This window comes from Heterodontus francisci, chromosome 38 (genome assembly GCF_036365525.1).
Source record: "Heterodontus francisci isolate sHetFra1 chromosome 38, sHetFra1.hap1, whole genome shotgun sequence".
Classification (NCBI taxonomy): Eukaryota; Metazoa; Chordata; class Chondrichthyes; order Heterodontiformes; family Heterodontidae; genus Heterodontus; species Heterodontus francisci.
This window is the reverse complement of record NC_090408.1, coordinates 44,793,467-44,810,558: the sequence shown is the minus strand read 5'-3', so window position 1 is coordinate 44,810,558 and position 17,092 is coordinate 44,793,467. Positions and strand designations below refer to the sequence as shown.

Here is a 17,092-nt window from a genome sequence, read left to right as displayed (position 1 = left end):
TGGGAGAATCTGCAGACATTCATTGAGTTTATAATGTCACAGTAAATAAGTGACTTTGTCGAGTTCTAACTGACCATTTCAAACATTTTCAGTAAGTTTGACTCTTACTAACTACATAATGGCTAAAGTCCAATTTTCTTTAAATTGGGCAAAAACCCAGCAAGCTCTGCATGTGTGAAACTTTCCCTGACCTGATTCGGACAGTTAACAGTGTTAGTTGATAGATTTTTCTGACTGGATCCTTCACCACTGATTCATCCCTCTTGTATAATCTGAAATCAGCATTGCTCCCAGTGACCAAGCTGAGGAATATTATTGAGAGGATCCCTGAAACTCTCGAAATACTAAAGTTCTGATAATCAACTGTGGGATCCTGATTGTGCAAATCACAGCTCATTAGCATTGAAGAATCTTACTGCACGGGGCCATTCAGGCCATCATGATTGTGCTATCTCTTTCAAAGAGCTGTCTAAGATCGTCCCGCACCCCAAATCCCAGCAAATTTGTCCTCTTCAATTGCCTTCTGAAAGTCCCTGAGAAATCCAATTCCATGAACCTTTCCAATTGTACATTTCACATTATAACAACTCTCACTGTGGAAAAAAAATCTCCTTATTTCCTCTCAAATTATTTTAAATCACTGACCTCTGATTACAGACCCACTACCAGAGCAAACAGTTGCTCCCTATTCGTTCCATCAACACCATCATAACTTTGAACACTTCTAATAAATCTCCCCTTAACCTCTCTGTTCTAAGCAAATTAGCGCAGCTTCTGCAGTATCTCCATATAATTGAAATTCGTCATCCCTGGTATTCTGTTAAACCTCTTCCGTACCCTCTCCAAGGCCTTGACATCCTTCATAAAGTGTGAGATTGGTGGTTAACTGATGGTTCTTGAGTTTGGAATGAATCCAGTCAGCTTTCTGCCCCGGCCATAGGACTGAACCAGCTCTAATCAAAGACACAAGTGACATCCTATATGACTGTGACAAAGGTAAGCTTTCCCTTCTCGTCCTTCTCGACTTGTCTGTACCCTATGACATGATTGACCACACCATCCTTCTCCAACACCTCTCCACTGTTGTCCAGCTGGTTGGGACTGCACTCACCTGGTTCCATTTTTATCTATCTAATCATAGTCAGAGAATCACCTGCAATGGCTTCTCTTCCTGCTCCTGCATGGTTACCTCTGGTGTCCCACAAGGCTCGGCCCCTCATATTTCTCACTGCCCCTTGGCGATATCAACCAAAAGCACAGTGTTAGTTTTCAGATAGATGCTGATGACACCCAGCTCTACCTCACCATCATCTCTTTCAACTCCTCCACTATTGCTAAATTATCAGACTGTTTATCCGATATCCAGTACTAGTTGAGCAGAATTTTCCTGCAATTAAATATTGGGATGACTGAAGCCATTGTTTTCCATCCCTACTCCAAAATCTGTTCCCAAGCTACAGACTCCATCCCTCTCCTTGGCAACAGTCTGAGGCTAAACCAGTCTGTTCACAACCTTGGTGTCACATTTGACCCGGAGATGAGCTTCTGACCTCATATTCGTGCCATCACTAAGACAGTCTATTTCCACCTCCATAACTTCCCCCATCTCAGCTCATCTGTTGCTGAAACCCTTATCCGTGCCTTTGTTACCTGTAGACTTGACTATTCCAACACACTCTCTGTAAATTTGAGGTCATCCAAAACTCTGCTGCCTGTATCTTAACTTGCACCAAGTCCCATTCACCCATCACCCCACTGTGCTCATTGACCAATATTGTCTCCCAGTTAAGCAATGTTTTGATTTTAAAATTCTCATCCTTGTTTTCAAATCCCTCCACGGCCTCGCCCCTCCCTATCTCTAATCTCCAGCCCCACTACCCTCCAAGATCTCTGCGCTTCTCTGATTCTGGCCTCTTGAGCATCCCTGATTTTAATTGCTCAACCATTGGTGGCCGTTCCTTCAGTTGCCAAGGTCCCAAGCTCTTGAATTCCCTCCTTACACCTCCCTGCCTCACTTTCCTCCTTTAAGACACTCCTTAAAACCTACCTCTTTGACCAAGTTTTTGGTGACCTAATATCTCCTTTGTGGCTCGGTGTCATGCTTTGTTTTATAATGCTCCTGTAGAGCGCTTTGGGATGTTTTATTGCATTGAAGGTGCTGTATGACTACTAGTAGTTGTTGAAGACGACGACAAGGAAACTCTGATTATATTACATCTGCATGAAAATGAACTCACAATGATTTCATTTGCAGGCTTCAAGTCCAGCCTGCACCGAGCTGGAGATGAATGTGATGGACTGGCTGGCTGCAATGTTGGGCCTTCCTGATTATTTCTTGCACCATCACCCACAGAGTCAAGGCGGAGGAGTTCTGCAGGTACACAGCAATCTATACTGCTTAAATAAAAGCAAAATACTGCGGATTCTGGAAATCTGAAACAAAAGCAAGAAATGCTGGAATCACTCAGCAGGTCTGGCAGCATCTGTGGAAAGAGAAGCAGAGTTAACGTTTCGGGTCAGTGACCCTTCTTCGGAACTGACAAATATTAGAAAAGTCACAGATTATAAACAAGTGAGGTGGGGGTGGGGCAAGAGATAACAAAGGAGAAGGTGCAGATTGGACCAGGCCACATAGCTGACCAAAAGGTCACGGAGCAAAGGCAAACAATATGTTAATAGTGTGTTGAAAGACAAAGCATTAGTACAGATTAGGTGTGAATACACTGAATATTGAACAGCAGCAAGTGCAAACCTGAAAAAAAACAGTGGGTAAGCAAACTGAACAAACTAAGATGAAATGAAATAAATGCAAAAAAAGATTGTAAAAAATGTAAAAAGGAATGTAAAAAAAAAGGAAGAAAAAATAACTAAAAATGAAAGTAAAATGAGGGGCTGTCATGCTCTGAAATTATTGAACTCAATGTTCAGTCCGGCAGGCTGTAGTGTGCCTAATCGGTAGATGAGATGCTGTTCCTCGAGCTTGCATTGATGTTCACTGGAACACTGCAGCAATCCCAGGACAGAGATGTGAGCATGAGAGCAGGGGGGAGTGTTGAAATGGCAAGCAACCGGAAGCTCAGGGTCCTGCTTGCGGACTGAGCGGAGATGTTCCTGATGAGAAGTTGACTCCGGCGAGCTGGAAGAGGTTCGACTGCCCTCTTCTCCACTCCGCTCCGGGAAGGTAAGAGACTGGGCCTCAATCCTCGGGGTCGATTTATAGGCTCCGCTCCCGGCGTTCTCCCCACAGGTCCGCTCCGCTTCGCTCCCGGGATCAACTAGGATCGTCTTAGTGCAAAAGGCTTAAAGAGGGCGGGATTCTTAAAATGCATACAGGAGAGCTTTTTGAGTCAGTATGTAGAAAGTCCTACAAGAGGAGGGTCAGTACTGGACCTAATCCTAGGGAATGAAGCCAGACACGTGGTAGAAGTGTCAGTGGGGGAGCATTTCAGGGATAGTGACCATAACTCTGTAAGATTTAAGGTAGTTATGGAAGGACAAAGATGGACCAGAAATAAAGGTACTGAATTGGGGGAAGGCCGATTTCAATATGATAAAACAGGATCTGGCCAAAGTAGACTTGGAGCAGCTACTTGCAGGAAAGTCAACATCAGACCAGTGGGAGTCATTCAAAGAGGAAATAGTGAGAGTTCTGAGCCAACATGTACCCATTAAGGTGAAGGGTAGGACTAACAAGTCCAGGGAACCCTAAATGTCAAGGGATAGAGAGGATTGCATCAGGGAAAAAAAGGAGGCTTATGGCAGATTCAGAGTGCTGAAACAACAGAGGCGCTAGAGGAGTATAGAAAGTGTATGGGGGTACTTAAAAAAGTAATTAGGAGTGCGAAGAGGGGACATGAAAAAACATTGGCGGGCAAGATAAAGGAAAATCCTAAGGCGTTTTATAAGTATATTAAGGGCATGAGGATAACCAGGGAAAGAGTAGGGCCCATTAGGGACCAAAGTGGGAACCTGTGTGTGGAGCCAGAGGACGTAGGTGAGGTTTTAAATGATTACTTTTCATCTGTGTTCACTATGGAGCAGGGCGATATAGGTGTCAAGATTAGGGAGGGGGATTGTGAAATACTTGAACATATTAGCTTCGAAAGGAAGGAGGTATTAGCTGTTTTAGCAGGCTTATAAGTGGATAAATCCTCAGGCCCAGATGAGATGTATCCCAGGCAATGGAGGAGATAGCAGGGGCACTGACACAGATTTTCAAATCCTGTCTGGCCACAGGAGAGCATCCTTAAACACGGGTGAGGTCCCGGAGGACTGGAGAATTGCTAATGTTGTCCCCTTGTTTAAGAAGGGTAGCAGGGATAATCCAGGTAATTATAGACCGGTGAGCCTGACGTCAGTGGTAGGGAAGCTGCTGGAGAAGATACTGAGGGATAGGATCTATTCCCATTTGGAAGAAAATGGGCTCATCAGTGATAGGCAACATGGTTTTGTGCAGGGAAGGTCATGTCTTACCAACTTAATAGAATTCTTTGAGGAAGTGACAAAGTTGATTGATGAGGGAAGGGCTGTCGATGTCATATACATGGACTTCAGTAAGGCGTTTGATAAGGTTCCCCATGGCAGGCTGATGGAGAAAGTGAAGGCGCTTGGGGTCCAAGGTGTACTAGCTAGATGGATAAAGAACTGGCTGGGCAACAGGAGACAGAGAGTAGCAGTAGAAGGGAGTTTCTCAAAATGGAGACGTGTGACCAGTGGTGTTCCACAGGGATCCGTGCTGGGACCACTGTTGTTTGTGATATACATTAATGATTTGGAGGAAAGTATAGGTGGACTGATTAGCAAATTTGCAGACAACACTAAGATTGGTGGAGTAGCAGATAGTGAAGGGGACTGTCAGAGAATACAGCAGAATATAGATAGATTGGAGAGTTGGGCAGAGAAATGGCAGATGGAGTTCAATCAGGGCAAATGCGAGGTGATGCATTTTGGAAGATCCAATTCAAGAGTGAACTATACAGTAAATGGAAAAGTCCTGGGGAAAATTGATGTCCAGAGAGATTTGGGTGTTCAGGTCCACTGTTCCCTGAAGGTGGCAACGCAGGTAAATAGAGTGGTCAAGAAGGCATACGGCATGCTTTCCTTCATCGGACGGGGCATTGAGTACAAGAGTTGGCAGGTCATGTTACAGTTGTATAGGACTTTGGTTCGGCCACATTTGGAATACTGCGTACAGTTCTGGTCGCCACATTATCAAAAGGATGTGGATGCTTTGGAGAGGGTGCAGAGGAGGTTCACCAGGATGTTGCCTGGTATGGAGGGCGCTAGCTATGAAGAGAGGTTGAGCAGATTAGGATTATTTTCATTAGAAAGACGGAGGTTGAGGGGGGACCTGATTGAGGTGTACAAAATCATGAGAGGTTTCGACAGGGTGGATAGCAAGAGGCTTTTTCCCAGAGTGGGGGTTTCAATTACTAGAGGACACGAGTTCAAAGTGAAAGGGGAAAAGTTTAGGGGGGATATGCGTGGAAAGTTCTTTACGCAGAGGGTGGTGGGCACCTGGAACGCATTGCCAGCGGAGGTGGTAGATGCGGGCACGATGGAGTCTTTTAAGATGTATCTAGACAGATACATGAATGGGCAGGAAGAAAAGAGATACAGAACCTTAGAAAATAGGCGACATGTTTAGAGAGAGGATCTGGATCGGCGCAGGCTTGGAGGGCCGAAGGGCCTGTTCCTGTGCTGTAATTATCTTTGTTCTTTGTTCCGCAAAGCGGTCACCCAGTCTGCGCTTGGTCTCCCCAATGTAGAGGAGACCACACTGTGAGCAGCGAATACAGTATACTACATTGAAAGAAGTACAAGTAAATCGCTGCTTCACCTGAAAGGAGTGTTTGGGGCCTGGGATAGTGAGGAGAGAGGAGGTAAATGGGCAGGTATTACACCTCCTGCGATTGCAGGGGAAGGTGCCCTGGGACGGGGACAAGGTGGTGGGGGTAATTGAGGAGTGGACCAGGGTGTCGCGGAGGGAACGATCCCTTCGGAATGCTGACAGGGGAAGGGAGGGGAAGATGCGACTGGTGGTGGCATCACGCTGGAGGTGGTGAAAATGGCGGAGGATGATCCTTTGGATATGGAGGCTGGTGGGATGAAAAGTGAGGACAAGGGGAACCCTGTCACGGTTCTGGGAGGGAGGGGAAGGGGTGAGGGTAGAGGTGCGGGGAATGGGTCGGACACGGTTGAGGGCCCTGTCAACCACAGTGGGGGGAAATCCTCGGTTGAGGAAAAAGGAGGTCATATCAGAAGCACCGTCATGGAAGGTAGCATCATCAGAGCAGATGCGTCAGAGACGGAGAAACTGGGAGAATGGAATGGAGTCCTTACAGAAGGTAGGGTGTGAAGAAGTGTAGTCGAGGTAGCTGTGGGAGTCAGTGGGCTTATAATGGATATTGGTAGACAACCTATCTCCAGAGAAGTCGAGGAAGGGAAGGAAAGTGTCAGAGATGGACCATGTAAAGGTGAGAGAAGGGTGGAAATTGGAAGCAAAGTTGATCAAGTTTTCTAGTTCGGGGCGGGAGCAGGAAACGGCACCGATACAGTCATCAATGAACCGGAAAAAGAGTTGGGGGAGGGGGCCTGAGTAGGACTGGAACAAAGAATGCTCGACATATCCCACAAAAAACAGGCATAACTAGGACCCATGCGGGTACCCATAGCGACACCTTTTATACTGCTTGTTCAGTTAGCACACTCTGACAAATCTCCCTTAATTAATCAGCTGATCAGTCATACCATATCCTGTTAGTTTTGATAAATATATTACAACATTTGCCCCTGATCAGTGACACTTGTTGCTACTGGGGCAGATGTCAATCCATTGAAACCTATGTGTTAACAGCAGTATCACTGGAAGTACAGCACTGCCCCTGTTCTCAGCAATTCTCCATGGGAATACTGCCAGGTTTTAGAGAATCCTAATTCCAATAATTGTAGGTTTGAGTGTGCAGTCTCTGAATTCCTCACAGTTCCACAACACACAAGTTTCCAGACTCTGGTCTCAGACCTGATGGACTCTTGGTAATTTAGATTATGATATATCTAAGGAGAGTTCAGCTTGAGGTTTCCACTCTGTACAGCTGGGCTCTGGTCTCCGGTCTCCGGACAATTTCCAGCTAGCCTCTGAGACCTCCCACATATTGGGTTCTGTGTTCTTCATCAGTCTGCCCTGAGCTCACAGCTGAAGTCAGGTGAGTTGACTGATGAACAGTGCTGCAGGATTATCACCTTATGCCCAGTCTGGAACTGAACAGGTCCAGCTTACTGAGAAAGGAATTTACTGCATTATAGAGAGGCTGCATACATGAATGTGACATGGGAACATACCATAAATGTGAAATGACCCTGCCCTGGATAGATATTAAACAAAATCTGGTCAGTTTTAAGAATGGCCCCAGATTGTTCATCATTTTCACAGTTGCCTGGGCCTTAAAAGCTCTAGAATGCAACCCCACCCCCCCCCCTCACTTTCCTCCTTTAAGTCACTCCTTAAAACTTACCTCTTTGAGCAAGTTTTTGATCATCTGACCGAGTATTTCCTTATGTGGCTCATTGTCAGTTTAGTTTAGAGATACAGCACTGAAACAGGCCCTTCGGCCCAACGAGTCTGTGCTGACCATCAACCACCCATTTATACTAATCCTACACTAATTCCATATTCCTACCACATCCCCACCTGTCCCTATATTTCCCTACCACCTACCTACACTAGTGGCAATTGCTAATGGCCAATTTACCTATCAACCTGCAAGTCTTTGGCATGTGGGAGGAAACCGGAGCACCCGGAGAAAACCCACGCAGACACAGGGAGAACTTGCAAACTAAACACAGAATTGAACCCGGGTCGCTGGAGCTGTGAGGCTGCGGTGCTAACCACTGCATCACTGTGTTTTATAATCCTCCTGTGAAGCACTTTGGGATGTTTTATTACATTAAAGGTGTTATAATAAATACAAGCTGTAGTGGGGGTGGGCGGGGGGTCAGTGATGGTTTCTATTTACTATAACGAAACCGATTATATTGGGGATGACAGAAAGCAAGTTGATTCCTTAAAGTTCATCCTTTATTTGAAACTTCTTTATTGGAATTCAGTTACTAAATATAAATGTGCAGAGATGATGTTAACCCTGGATATTGTTATATTGCAGAGCACAGTCAGCGAGTGCACTTTAATCGCATTACTGACTGCAAGAAAAGCCAAGATCACGGAGATGAAATCAGCTGACTCTAACCTGGAAGATTCTGTCCTCAACTCCCGACTTGTTGCCTATGCTTCTGACCAGGTGAGGTGAGGGGGGGGGGGTGGGATCTCTGACCAGGTGAGGTGGGGGGGGGGGGGGTGGGGGGAGATTGGATCTCGAGCAGGTGAGGGGGTGGGGGGGGATCTCTGAGCAGGTCAGTGGGATGGGTGTTGCTGGTTGTTACTGGACAGATTACACCTGGCAGGACTGGGACTGATGTCCTCGGGGGAGTATTTGCTAGAGTGGTTGGAGAAGGATTAAACTAAAATGGCAGGGGGATGGGAACCTTTGCAAGGAGTCAGAGGAGGGGGGATCAAAGACAAGAACAAAAGACAGTAAGGGGAATAAGAAAAGTGATCGGCAGAGGAATCAAACAGGGACACAGTGAAAAATAGTGGGAAGATTAGATTAGATTAGATTAGAAATACAGCACTGAAACAGGCCCTTCGGCCCACCGAGTCTGTGCCGAACATCAACCACCCATTTATACTAATCCTACACTAATCCCATATTCCTACCAAACATCCCCACCTGTCCCTATATTTCCCTACCACCTACCTATGCTAGTGACAATTTATAATGGCCAATTTACCTATCAACCTGCAAGTCTTTTGGCTTGTGGGAGGAAACCGGAGCACCCGGAGAAAACCCACGCAGACACAGGGAGAACTTGCAAACTCCACACAGGCAGTACCCAGAATCGAACCCGGGTCCCTGGAGCTGTGAGGCTGCGGTGCTAACCACTGCGCCACTGTGCCGCCCTTAAGGGGAAGGGGACAAGTAATGTTAAAAAGACAAGTCTTAAGGCTTTGTGCCTTAATGCGCGGAGCAGTCGCAATAAAGTGGATGAATTAATCGCGCAAATAGATGTAAACGGGTATGATATAGTCGGGATTACGGAGACATGGCTGCAAGGTGACCAGGGATGGGGAATGAACATCCAGAGGTATTCAGTATTTAGGCAGGACGGACAAAAAGCTAAAGGCAGTGGAGTTACATTGCTGGTTAAAGAGGAAATTAACGCAATAGTGAGGAAAGATATTAGCTCTGACGATGTGAAATCCGTATGGATAGAGATGAGAAACACTAAGGGGCAAAAACCGTTAGGGGTTGTATATAGACCCCCAAACTGTAGTGGTGATGTTGGGAATGGCATTAAACAGGAAATTAGAGACGCAGGCGATAAAGGAACATCTGTAATTATGGGTGACTTTAATCTGCATATAGATTGGGCAAATCAAATTCGTCACAATACCGTAGAGAAGGAATTCTTGGAGTGTATACGGGACGGTGTTCTGGACCAATACTTTGAGGAACCAATCAGAGAACAGGTCATCCCAGACTGGGTATTGTGTAATGAGAGAGGAATAATTGACAATCTAGTGGTGTGAGATCCCTTGGGGATGAGCGACCATAATATGATGGAATTCTTCATCAAGATGGAGAGTGACGTAGTTGATTCTGAGACTAGGGTCCTGAATCTTAGTAAAGGAAACTACAAAGGTATGAGGTGCGTGTTGGTCATGACGGATTGGGAAACGTTACTTAAGGGGATGACGGTGGATAGGCAATGGCAAACATTTAAAGAGCGCATGGATGAACTGCAACAATTGTTTATCCCTGTCTGGCGCAAAAGTAAAATGGGAAAAGTAGCCAAACCATGGCTTACAAGGAAAATTAGAGATAGCATTAGATCCAAGGAAGAGGCATATAAATTTGCCAGAAAAAACAACAGACCTGAGGATTGGGAGCAGTTTAGAATTCAGCAAAGGAGGACCAAGGGATTGATTAAGAAGGGGAAAATAGAGTATGAGAGCAAGCTTGTAGGGAACATAAAAACTGACTGTAAATGTTTCTATAGGTATGTGATGAGAAAAAGATTGGTGAAGACAAATGTAGGTCCCTTACAGTCAGAAACAGGGGAATTTATTATTGGGAACAAAGAAATGGCTGACCAACTAAATGCATACTTTGGTTCTGTCTTCACAAAGGAGAACACAAATATCATACCAGAAATGTTGGGGAACACAGGGCTTAGTGAGAGAGAGGAACTGAAAGAAATGGTGTTGGGGAAATTGATGGGATTGAAGGCTGATAAATCCCCAGGGCCTGATGGTATGCATCCCAGAGTACTTAAGGAAGTGGCCCTAGAAATAGTGGATGCATTGGTGGTCATCTTCCAATATTCTATAGACTCTGGAACAGTTCCTACAGATTGGAGGGTAGCTAATGTAACCCCACTATTTTTAAAAAGGGAGGTAGAGAGAAAGCAGGGAATTATAGACCAGTCAGCCTGACGTCAGTAGTGGGGAAAATTCTAGAGTCCATTATCAAAGATCTTATAGCAGAGCACTTGGAGAACAGTGGTAGAATCGGGCAGAGTCAGCATGGATTTACGAAAGGGAAATCATGCTTGACAAATCTACTAGAATTCTTCGAGGATGTAACTAGTAGAGTTGACGAGGGGGAGCCAGTGGATGTGGTTTATTTGGACTTGCAGAAGGCTTTCGACAAAGTCCCACATAAGAGATTAGCGTGTAAAATTAAAGTGCATGGGATTAGGGGTAGTTTGTTTGTTTATTTATTTAGAGATACAGCACTGAAACAGGCCCTTCGGCCCACCAAGTCTGTGCCGACCAACAACCACCCATTTATACTAATCCTACATTAACCCCATATTCTCTACCACATCCCCACCATTCTCCTACCACCTACCTACACTTGGGGCAATTTACAATGACCAATTTACCTATCAAACTGCAAGTCTTTGGCTGTGGGAGGAAACCGGAGCAACTGACGGAAACCCACGCAGTCATGGAGAACTTGCAAACTCCGCACAGGCTGTACCCAGAACTGAACCCGGGTCGCTGGAGCTGTGAGGCTGTGGTGCTAACCACTGCGCCACTGTGCCTGTGTAGTGTACTGCGATGGATAGAAAATTGGTTGGCCGACAGGAAACAAAGAATAGGGATATATGGGTCTTTTTCCGAATGACAGGCAGTGACTAGTGGGGTACTGTAGGGATCAGTGTTAGGACCCCAGCTATTCACAATATACATTAATGATTTAGATGAGGGAACTAAATGTAATATCTCCAAATTTGCAGATGACCCAAAACTGGGTGGGAGGGTGAGTTGTTAGGAGGATGCAGAGAGGCTTCAGGGTGATTTGGACAAGTTGAGTGAGTGGGCAAATACGTGGCAGATGCAGTATAATGTGGATAAATGTGAGGTTATCCACTTTGGTAGGAAAAACAGGAAGGCAGATTATTATCTGAATGGCTATAAACTGCAAAAGGGGAATATGCAGCGAGACCTGGGTGTTCTCGTACACCAGTCGCTGAAGGTAAGCATGCAGGTGCAACAGGTGGTAAAAAAGGCAAATGGTATGTTGGCCTTCATGGTGAGAGGATTCGAGTACAGGAGCAGGGATGTCTTGCTGCAATTATACAGGGTGGTGAGCCTGTGGAATTCGCTACCACAGAAAGCATTTGAGGCAAAAACATTGTATGTTTTCAAGAAGGAGTTAGATATAACTCTTGGGGCGAAAGGGATCAAAAGATATGGGACGAAAGCGGGAACAGGTTACTGAGTTGGATGATCAGCCATGATCATAATGAATGGCGGAGCAGGCTCGAAGGGCCGAATGGCCTACTCCTGCTCCTATTTTCTATGTTTCTATGTTGGGATCTGTGGCTCTAACCAGGTGAGGCTTCCTCATTGCTGAAATAATGTCCGCCAATAGATGGAGCCTTTGCTCCTGGGGTTCCTGTGGTGTCTTCAGTATTTTGTGTGAGAAGCCCCAGCAGGTGACTGACAGGCTGGGCTGCGCTTGCTGTGACTCTCCTACTGACTCAGTTTAAACTGTGCAGAACGTCACCCCCAGCTCCCCATCTCCAGGCAACACCAGAGCAGCCTGTGTTAGCAGAGCTTCCGTTCTGGATAATTATTCCCACTTTGTTCAAAGCTCCTTATGTCAGTTATTTACACAGTGCAGTCACTGAACCCCCCACCCTGCCCAGTCTCTGTGTTTTGGGGTTCCAGGGTATTTTCCTGATATGGACCCATATGCTGACCTCACCCCCACCCCCACAAGAGCAGGAGCCCTGGAACCTTCTCTCCATTACTTACTGTATGAGTGACCGACACGAGTCCTGTTCTTACTAGACAACTAGAAAACTCCCAGAAACCTAGCACAGCCAAGCTCCTGGGTCTTCATACGGTTCTGTGGGAATCCGTGTCCAGTGCAGGGATTGTGGAGATGGGACAGAATTTTCAGTCCTGGGATCCAATCCCACTGTTGGGATAAAATGCAGGTTGAGAATCTGGGAATGCCATGGTGGGACCAGCCCTGTCCAATTAAGATGAGCGGGCAGGCTCCCAAGTCTGGATGGCCAATAGGAATCCCTCCAACAGTCATAGATCAGCAGCTCCAGCATCAGAGGTGGGAGCTGCTAAAGTAGGGAAGGAGGCATGAGGGAGCCTCCATTCCCAGTCGCCAGCCACTGATGGAGGATATAAGTAGAACCAAAAGAGTTGCAACCTGCGGGCAGGAGGAGCAAAGCCCGCCCACAGTAACCAGCACTGCCACGGTTGTGGCAAGTTATTAGTGCATCGTCCTCCCCATTGAATACAACCTCTGGCTCCAATGGCTAACTGGTATGTCATTGGGAGCCCACCACCGCTTCACAGACTGCCTCCTGACTCGACAGTACCCCCAGACAACATTAGGAAATAAGAAATAGGAGCAGGAGTAGGCCATTCGGCCCCTCGAGCCTGTTCCACCATTCAATAAGATCATGGCTGATCTGATTGTGACCTTAACTCCACTTTCCTGCCTGTCTCCTAAAACCTTTGACTCCCTTGTCAATTAAAAAGCTGTTTAACTCAGCCTTGAATATATTCAATGACCCAATGGTAGAGTGGCATTAATTTACCCCTGAAGATGTGCAGAAGGTGCAGCCCTTGGAATTAATGCACAGTGAGTTGGTCACTTCTGTCCAGACAGGCGATGATCCTGGTGTATAGCTCAGTTTGGGGTCATGGCATTTTAGTAAACATTCTGATGAGTGGCTTAGACACACAAACAGTGACACTCAGTCCTGCACGGCAGTGGGAGGTGAGGTGCTGTGTGTGAGCAGACTTGACAACTCAGCGAGTTACAGATTCTGTAGTGAGCACTGAGTCCCATTGGTTGGATTGGCTCTGATTGACTTGGGGTTGAGGGGTGTAATGCTGCTGTGGCTGTTGTCTCTCCCTGCTGTGCTGATGGACCAACTAAGGGTGAGGGGAAAAAAACTATTACTCAGTTGTCCTACTCGATATTCCAGACTGATGCCATCTCCATGCTGTTTGTGGGATCTTGTTGTGGTTTTCTGTGTAAGTTATAGGCATTTAGAGGTAATTTGTATGAGACGTGTTTGGTGATGAAATGGTTTCTCAGTCCTTTTAAAATGGGAAATAGTGAGTGGGGATATTAATGAGTCAGACAAAAAAAAATCTAGATTAATGTCATCTGTGAGTGGGCTTTGTTTGGGAGATTTATGTATAGTCCAGTAGTTTGTCCTTGTTCCCAATTGGGTACAATCAGCCCACAAACTCCTGGGACACTTTCCTCCATATTCATCCTTTAATCAAATGTTATTTTTCAGGCTCATTCTTCTGTACAGAAAGGTGGGATGATTGCTTTAGTAAAAATTCGGTTCCTTCAGACCGATGAGAATTTCTCTCTACGAGCTGAGACTCTGAGCCGAGCGTTGGAAGAAGATAGAAGATCTGGGCTTGTCCCATTCTTTGTAAGTCTGTAAAAGGACAGATTTCTTCTGAATTGAAAGGTTCTTCAATCTGTTACTGAGTGTGTTTTTTATCATCAGAATCTCAGGGTGTTAATCACTCTTCTGGAATCTCCCTCTTGTCTAATTAATACAACAGCCAGGGCCGAACTTTAAATAACCTCTTGTCCCATTCTTAAGTGAAACATCTGGAGTCATTTTGAGTAAATTATGCTCAATCTTTGCCTACTCGGAAGCTCCGTTCTTGTTCAGCTATACCTTCGGAAATGAAAAAGGGTCATTGACCTGAAACGTTAACTCTGCTTCTCTCTCCACAGATGTTGCCAGACCTGCTGAGGATTTCTAGCACTTTGTTTTTATGTCAGATTTCCAGCATCTGCAGTATTTTACTCATGGATTTTTAATTGTTCATAATGTACTTTTTAAATAATGAATAAGGTTGAAATGTATTAAAACTAAGGAAAATTGAACTTTGAAAAATATATTATATATAAATATATATTATGTGTATGTGTTCAAAATCATGAGCGGTCTGGACACAGTAGACAGTGAGAAACTCCGCTGTCTTGTTCTCGATCCTTCCGCCAATGGGAGCAGAGTTCAATTAATTGGCAGAAGAAGCAATAATGACACAAGGAAAAATTTTCTTCACGCAGTGAGTGGTTCAGAACTGGAATGCACTGTCTGAGAGTGTGGTGGAGGTAGGTTCAGTGAGTGTTTAGGATCTGGAATGCACTGTCTGAGAGTGTGGTGGAGGCAGGTTCAGTGAGTGTTTAGGATCTGGAATGCACTGTCTGAGAGTGTGGTGGAGGTAGGTTCAGTGAGTGTTTAGGATCTGGAATGCACTGTCTGAGAGTGTGGTGGAGGCAGGTTCAATTAAGGCATTTGAGAAGGAATTGGATTGTTATCTGAAAAGGAAGAATGTGCAGAGCTATGGGGAGAAGGCGGGTGAGTGGCACTAGGTAAATTGCTGTTTTGGAGAGCTAGCACAAACACAATGGGCCGAATGGCCACTTCCTGTGCTGTAACAATTCTGTGATTGTGAAACTATAATTGTGCCAGAGACAGTGTCACAGCATGTGTGAGGGATGATCAGTGTCACTGGGGATGTTGGTTCACTTGGGCACTGCTCTCATCCTGGGTTGGGGAGTCTGAAACGAAGCAGAGTTGCTAATGTGGACCCAAATTCCAGGTCAGCCTAGTGGAAGATACATCCTTCAGCTCAGACACTACAGCCAGGATCCAGTGAGCAGGCGGGAGATCTGCCTGACACTAAAGAATGTCTGTGATTATTTGAGAGACGGTTTCTCTGCTGTCCTGACTTTGAGCAAACAGCAACACAAAACACATTATCTGATTATTCATCTCTTCGTGGTTTACTGTTGTCTTTTTTTTAAAAGTACCCTTGCATTGTCTCAAGTCTTGTGCTCTGGAGGTTTTCTTGCTAATGCCAACCTTGCCTTGTCTTTCAGCTTTGTGCCACCCTGGGCACGACTGGCGTGTGTGCCTTTGATTGTTTAAGCGAGCTCGGACCTGTCTGTAAGTTGCTGCTCATAAAATTACTTCTGTTGGTTCTGCCTGTGTGAGAGGCCGGAGTTTGGAGCCTCCCCCTCTCCCAACTCCCGAGCTCTGGGAATTACCCCCCTCCCCCACTCCTGGGTTCTGGGACATTGACCCCCACCCCCTCCCTCCCCCACGCACTGCACTTCCCTGGCTCTGGGATCCTCGCTGTCCTCAGTGTCTCCCAACTGAATGGACAGTGCCTGGGAGCAGGTCCCCTGCACGATGGAGACTGACCACAAGTAGAAGGTTGACCTTCTGACCCAACCTGGTGTTTGAATGATGGCTCAATCTTTAATATTCACACAAATATCGTGTTACGCAGATTACTGAATTGGGGGGGAGGAAGGCCAATTTCTATATGATAAAACAGGATCTGGCCAAAGTGGACTGGGAGCAGCTACTTGTGGGAAAGTCTACATCAGACCAGTGGGAGTCATTCAAAAAGGAAATAGTGAGGGTTCAGGGCCAACATGTTCCCATTAATGTCAAAGGTAGGACCATCAAGTCCAGGGAACCCTGGATGTCAAGGGATATAGAGGATTGGATCAGGAAAAAAAGGAGGCTTATGGCAGATTCAGAGCACTGAAAACAGCGGAGGCCCTAGAGGAGTGTAGAAAGTGTAGGGAAGTATTTAAAAAAAAAAAATTGTAATTAGGAGAGCAAAGAGGGGACATGAAAAAACTTATAAGTATATTAAGGGCAAAAGGATAACCAGGGAAAGAGTAGGGCCCATTAGGGACCAAAGTGGCAATCTATGTGTGGAGCCAGAGGATATAGGTGAGGTTTTAAATGATTAGGGTGGCGCAGTGGTTAGCACCGCAGCCTCACAGCTCCAGTGACCCGGGTTCGGTTCTGGGTACTGCCTGTGCGGACTTTGCAAGTTCTCCCTGTGACCGCGTGGGTTTCAGACACAAAGTTTCAAATCCTCTCTGGCCACAGGAGAGGTACCAGAGGACTGGAGGACAACGAATGTGGTACCATTATTCAAGAAGGGGAGCAGGGATAAATCAAGTAATTACAGGCTGGTGAGTCTAACATCAGCGGTAGGGAAAATATTGGAAAAAATTCTGAGGGACAGAATTAATCTCCACTTGGAGAGGCAGGGATTGATCAGGGATAGTCAGCATGGCTTTATCAGGGGGAGATCGTGTCGAACTAACTTGATTGAATTTTTCGAGGAGGTGACGAGATGTGTAGATGAGGGTAAAGCAGTTGATGTAGTCTACATGGACTTCAGTAAGGCTTTTGATAAGGTCCTGCATGGGGGATTGGTTAGGAATGTAAGAGCCCATGGGATCCAGGGCAATTTGGCAAATTGGGTCCAAAATTGGCTAAGTGGCAGGAGGCAGAGGGTAATAGTCGAGGGTTGTTTTTGCGAGTGGAAGCCTGTGACCAGTGTGTACTGCAGGGATCGGTGCTGGGGCCCTTGCTGTTTGTAGTGTACGTTAATGGTTTAGACGTGAATATAGGAGGTATGATCAGT

At 45.9% G+C, this 17,092-nt stretch overlaps 1 protein-coding gene across 1 annotated transcript in view; it reads left to right on the top strand.

Moving 5' to 3' along the window:
* hdc (histidine decarboxylase) overlaps positions 1-17,092 on the top strand; it is a 49,150-nt gene that overhangs the window by 17,987 nt on the left and 14,071 nt on the right. The window contains 4 exon segments of the mRNA XM_068018306.1: positions 2,255-2,377; positions 8,163-8,297; positions 13,906-14,049; positions 15,519-15,585. Of these exon segments, the coding sequence (XP_067874407.1) occupies positions 2,255-2,377; positions 8,163-8,297; positions 13,906-14,049; positions 15,519-15,585 (469 nt within the window).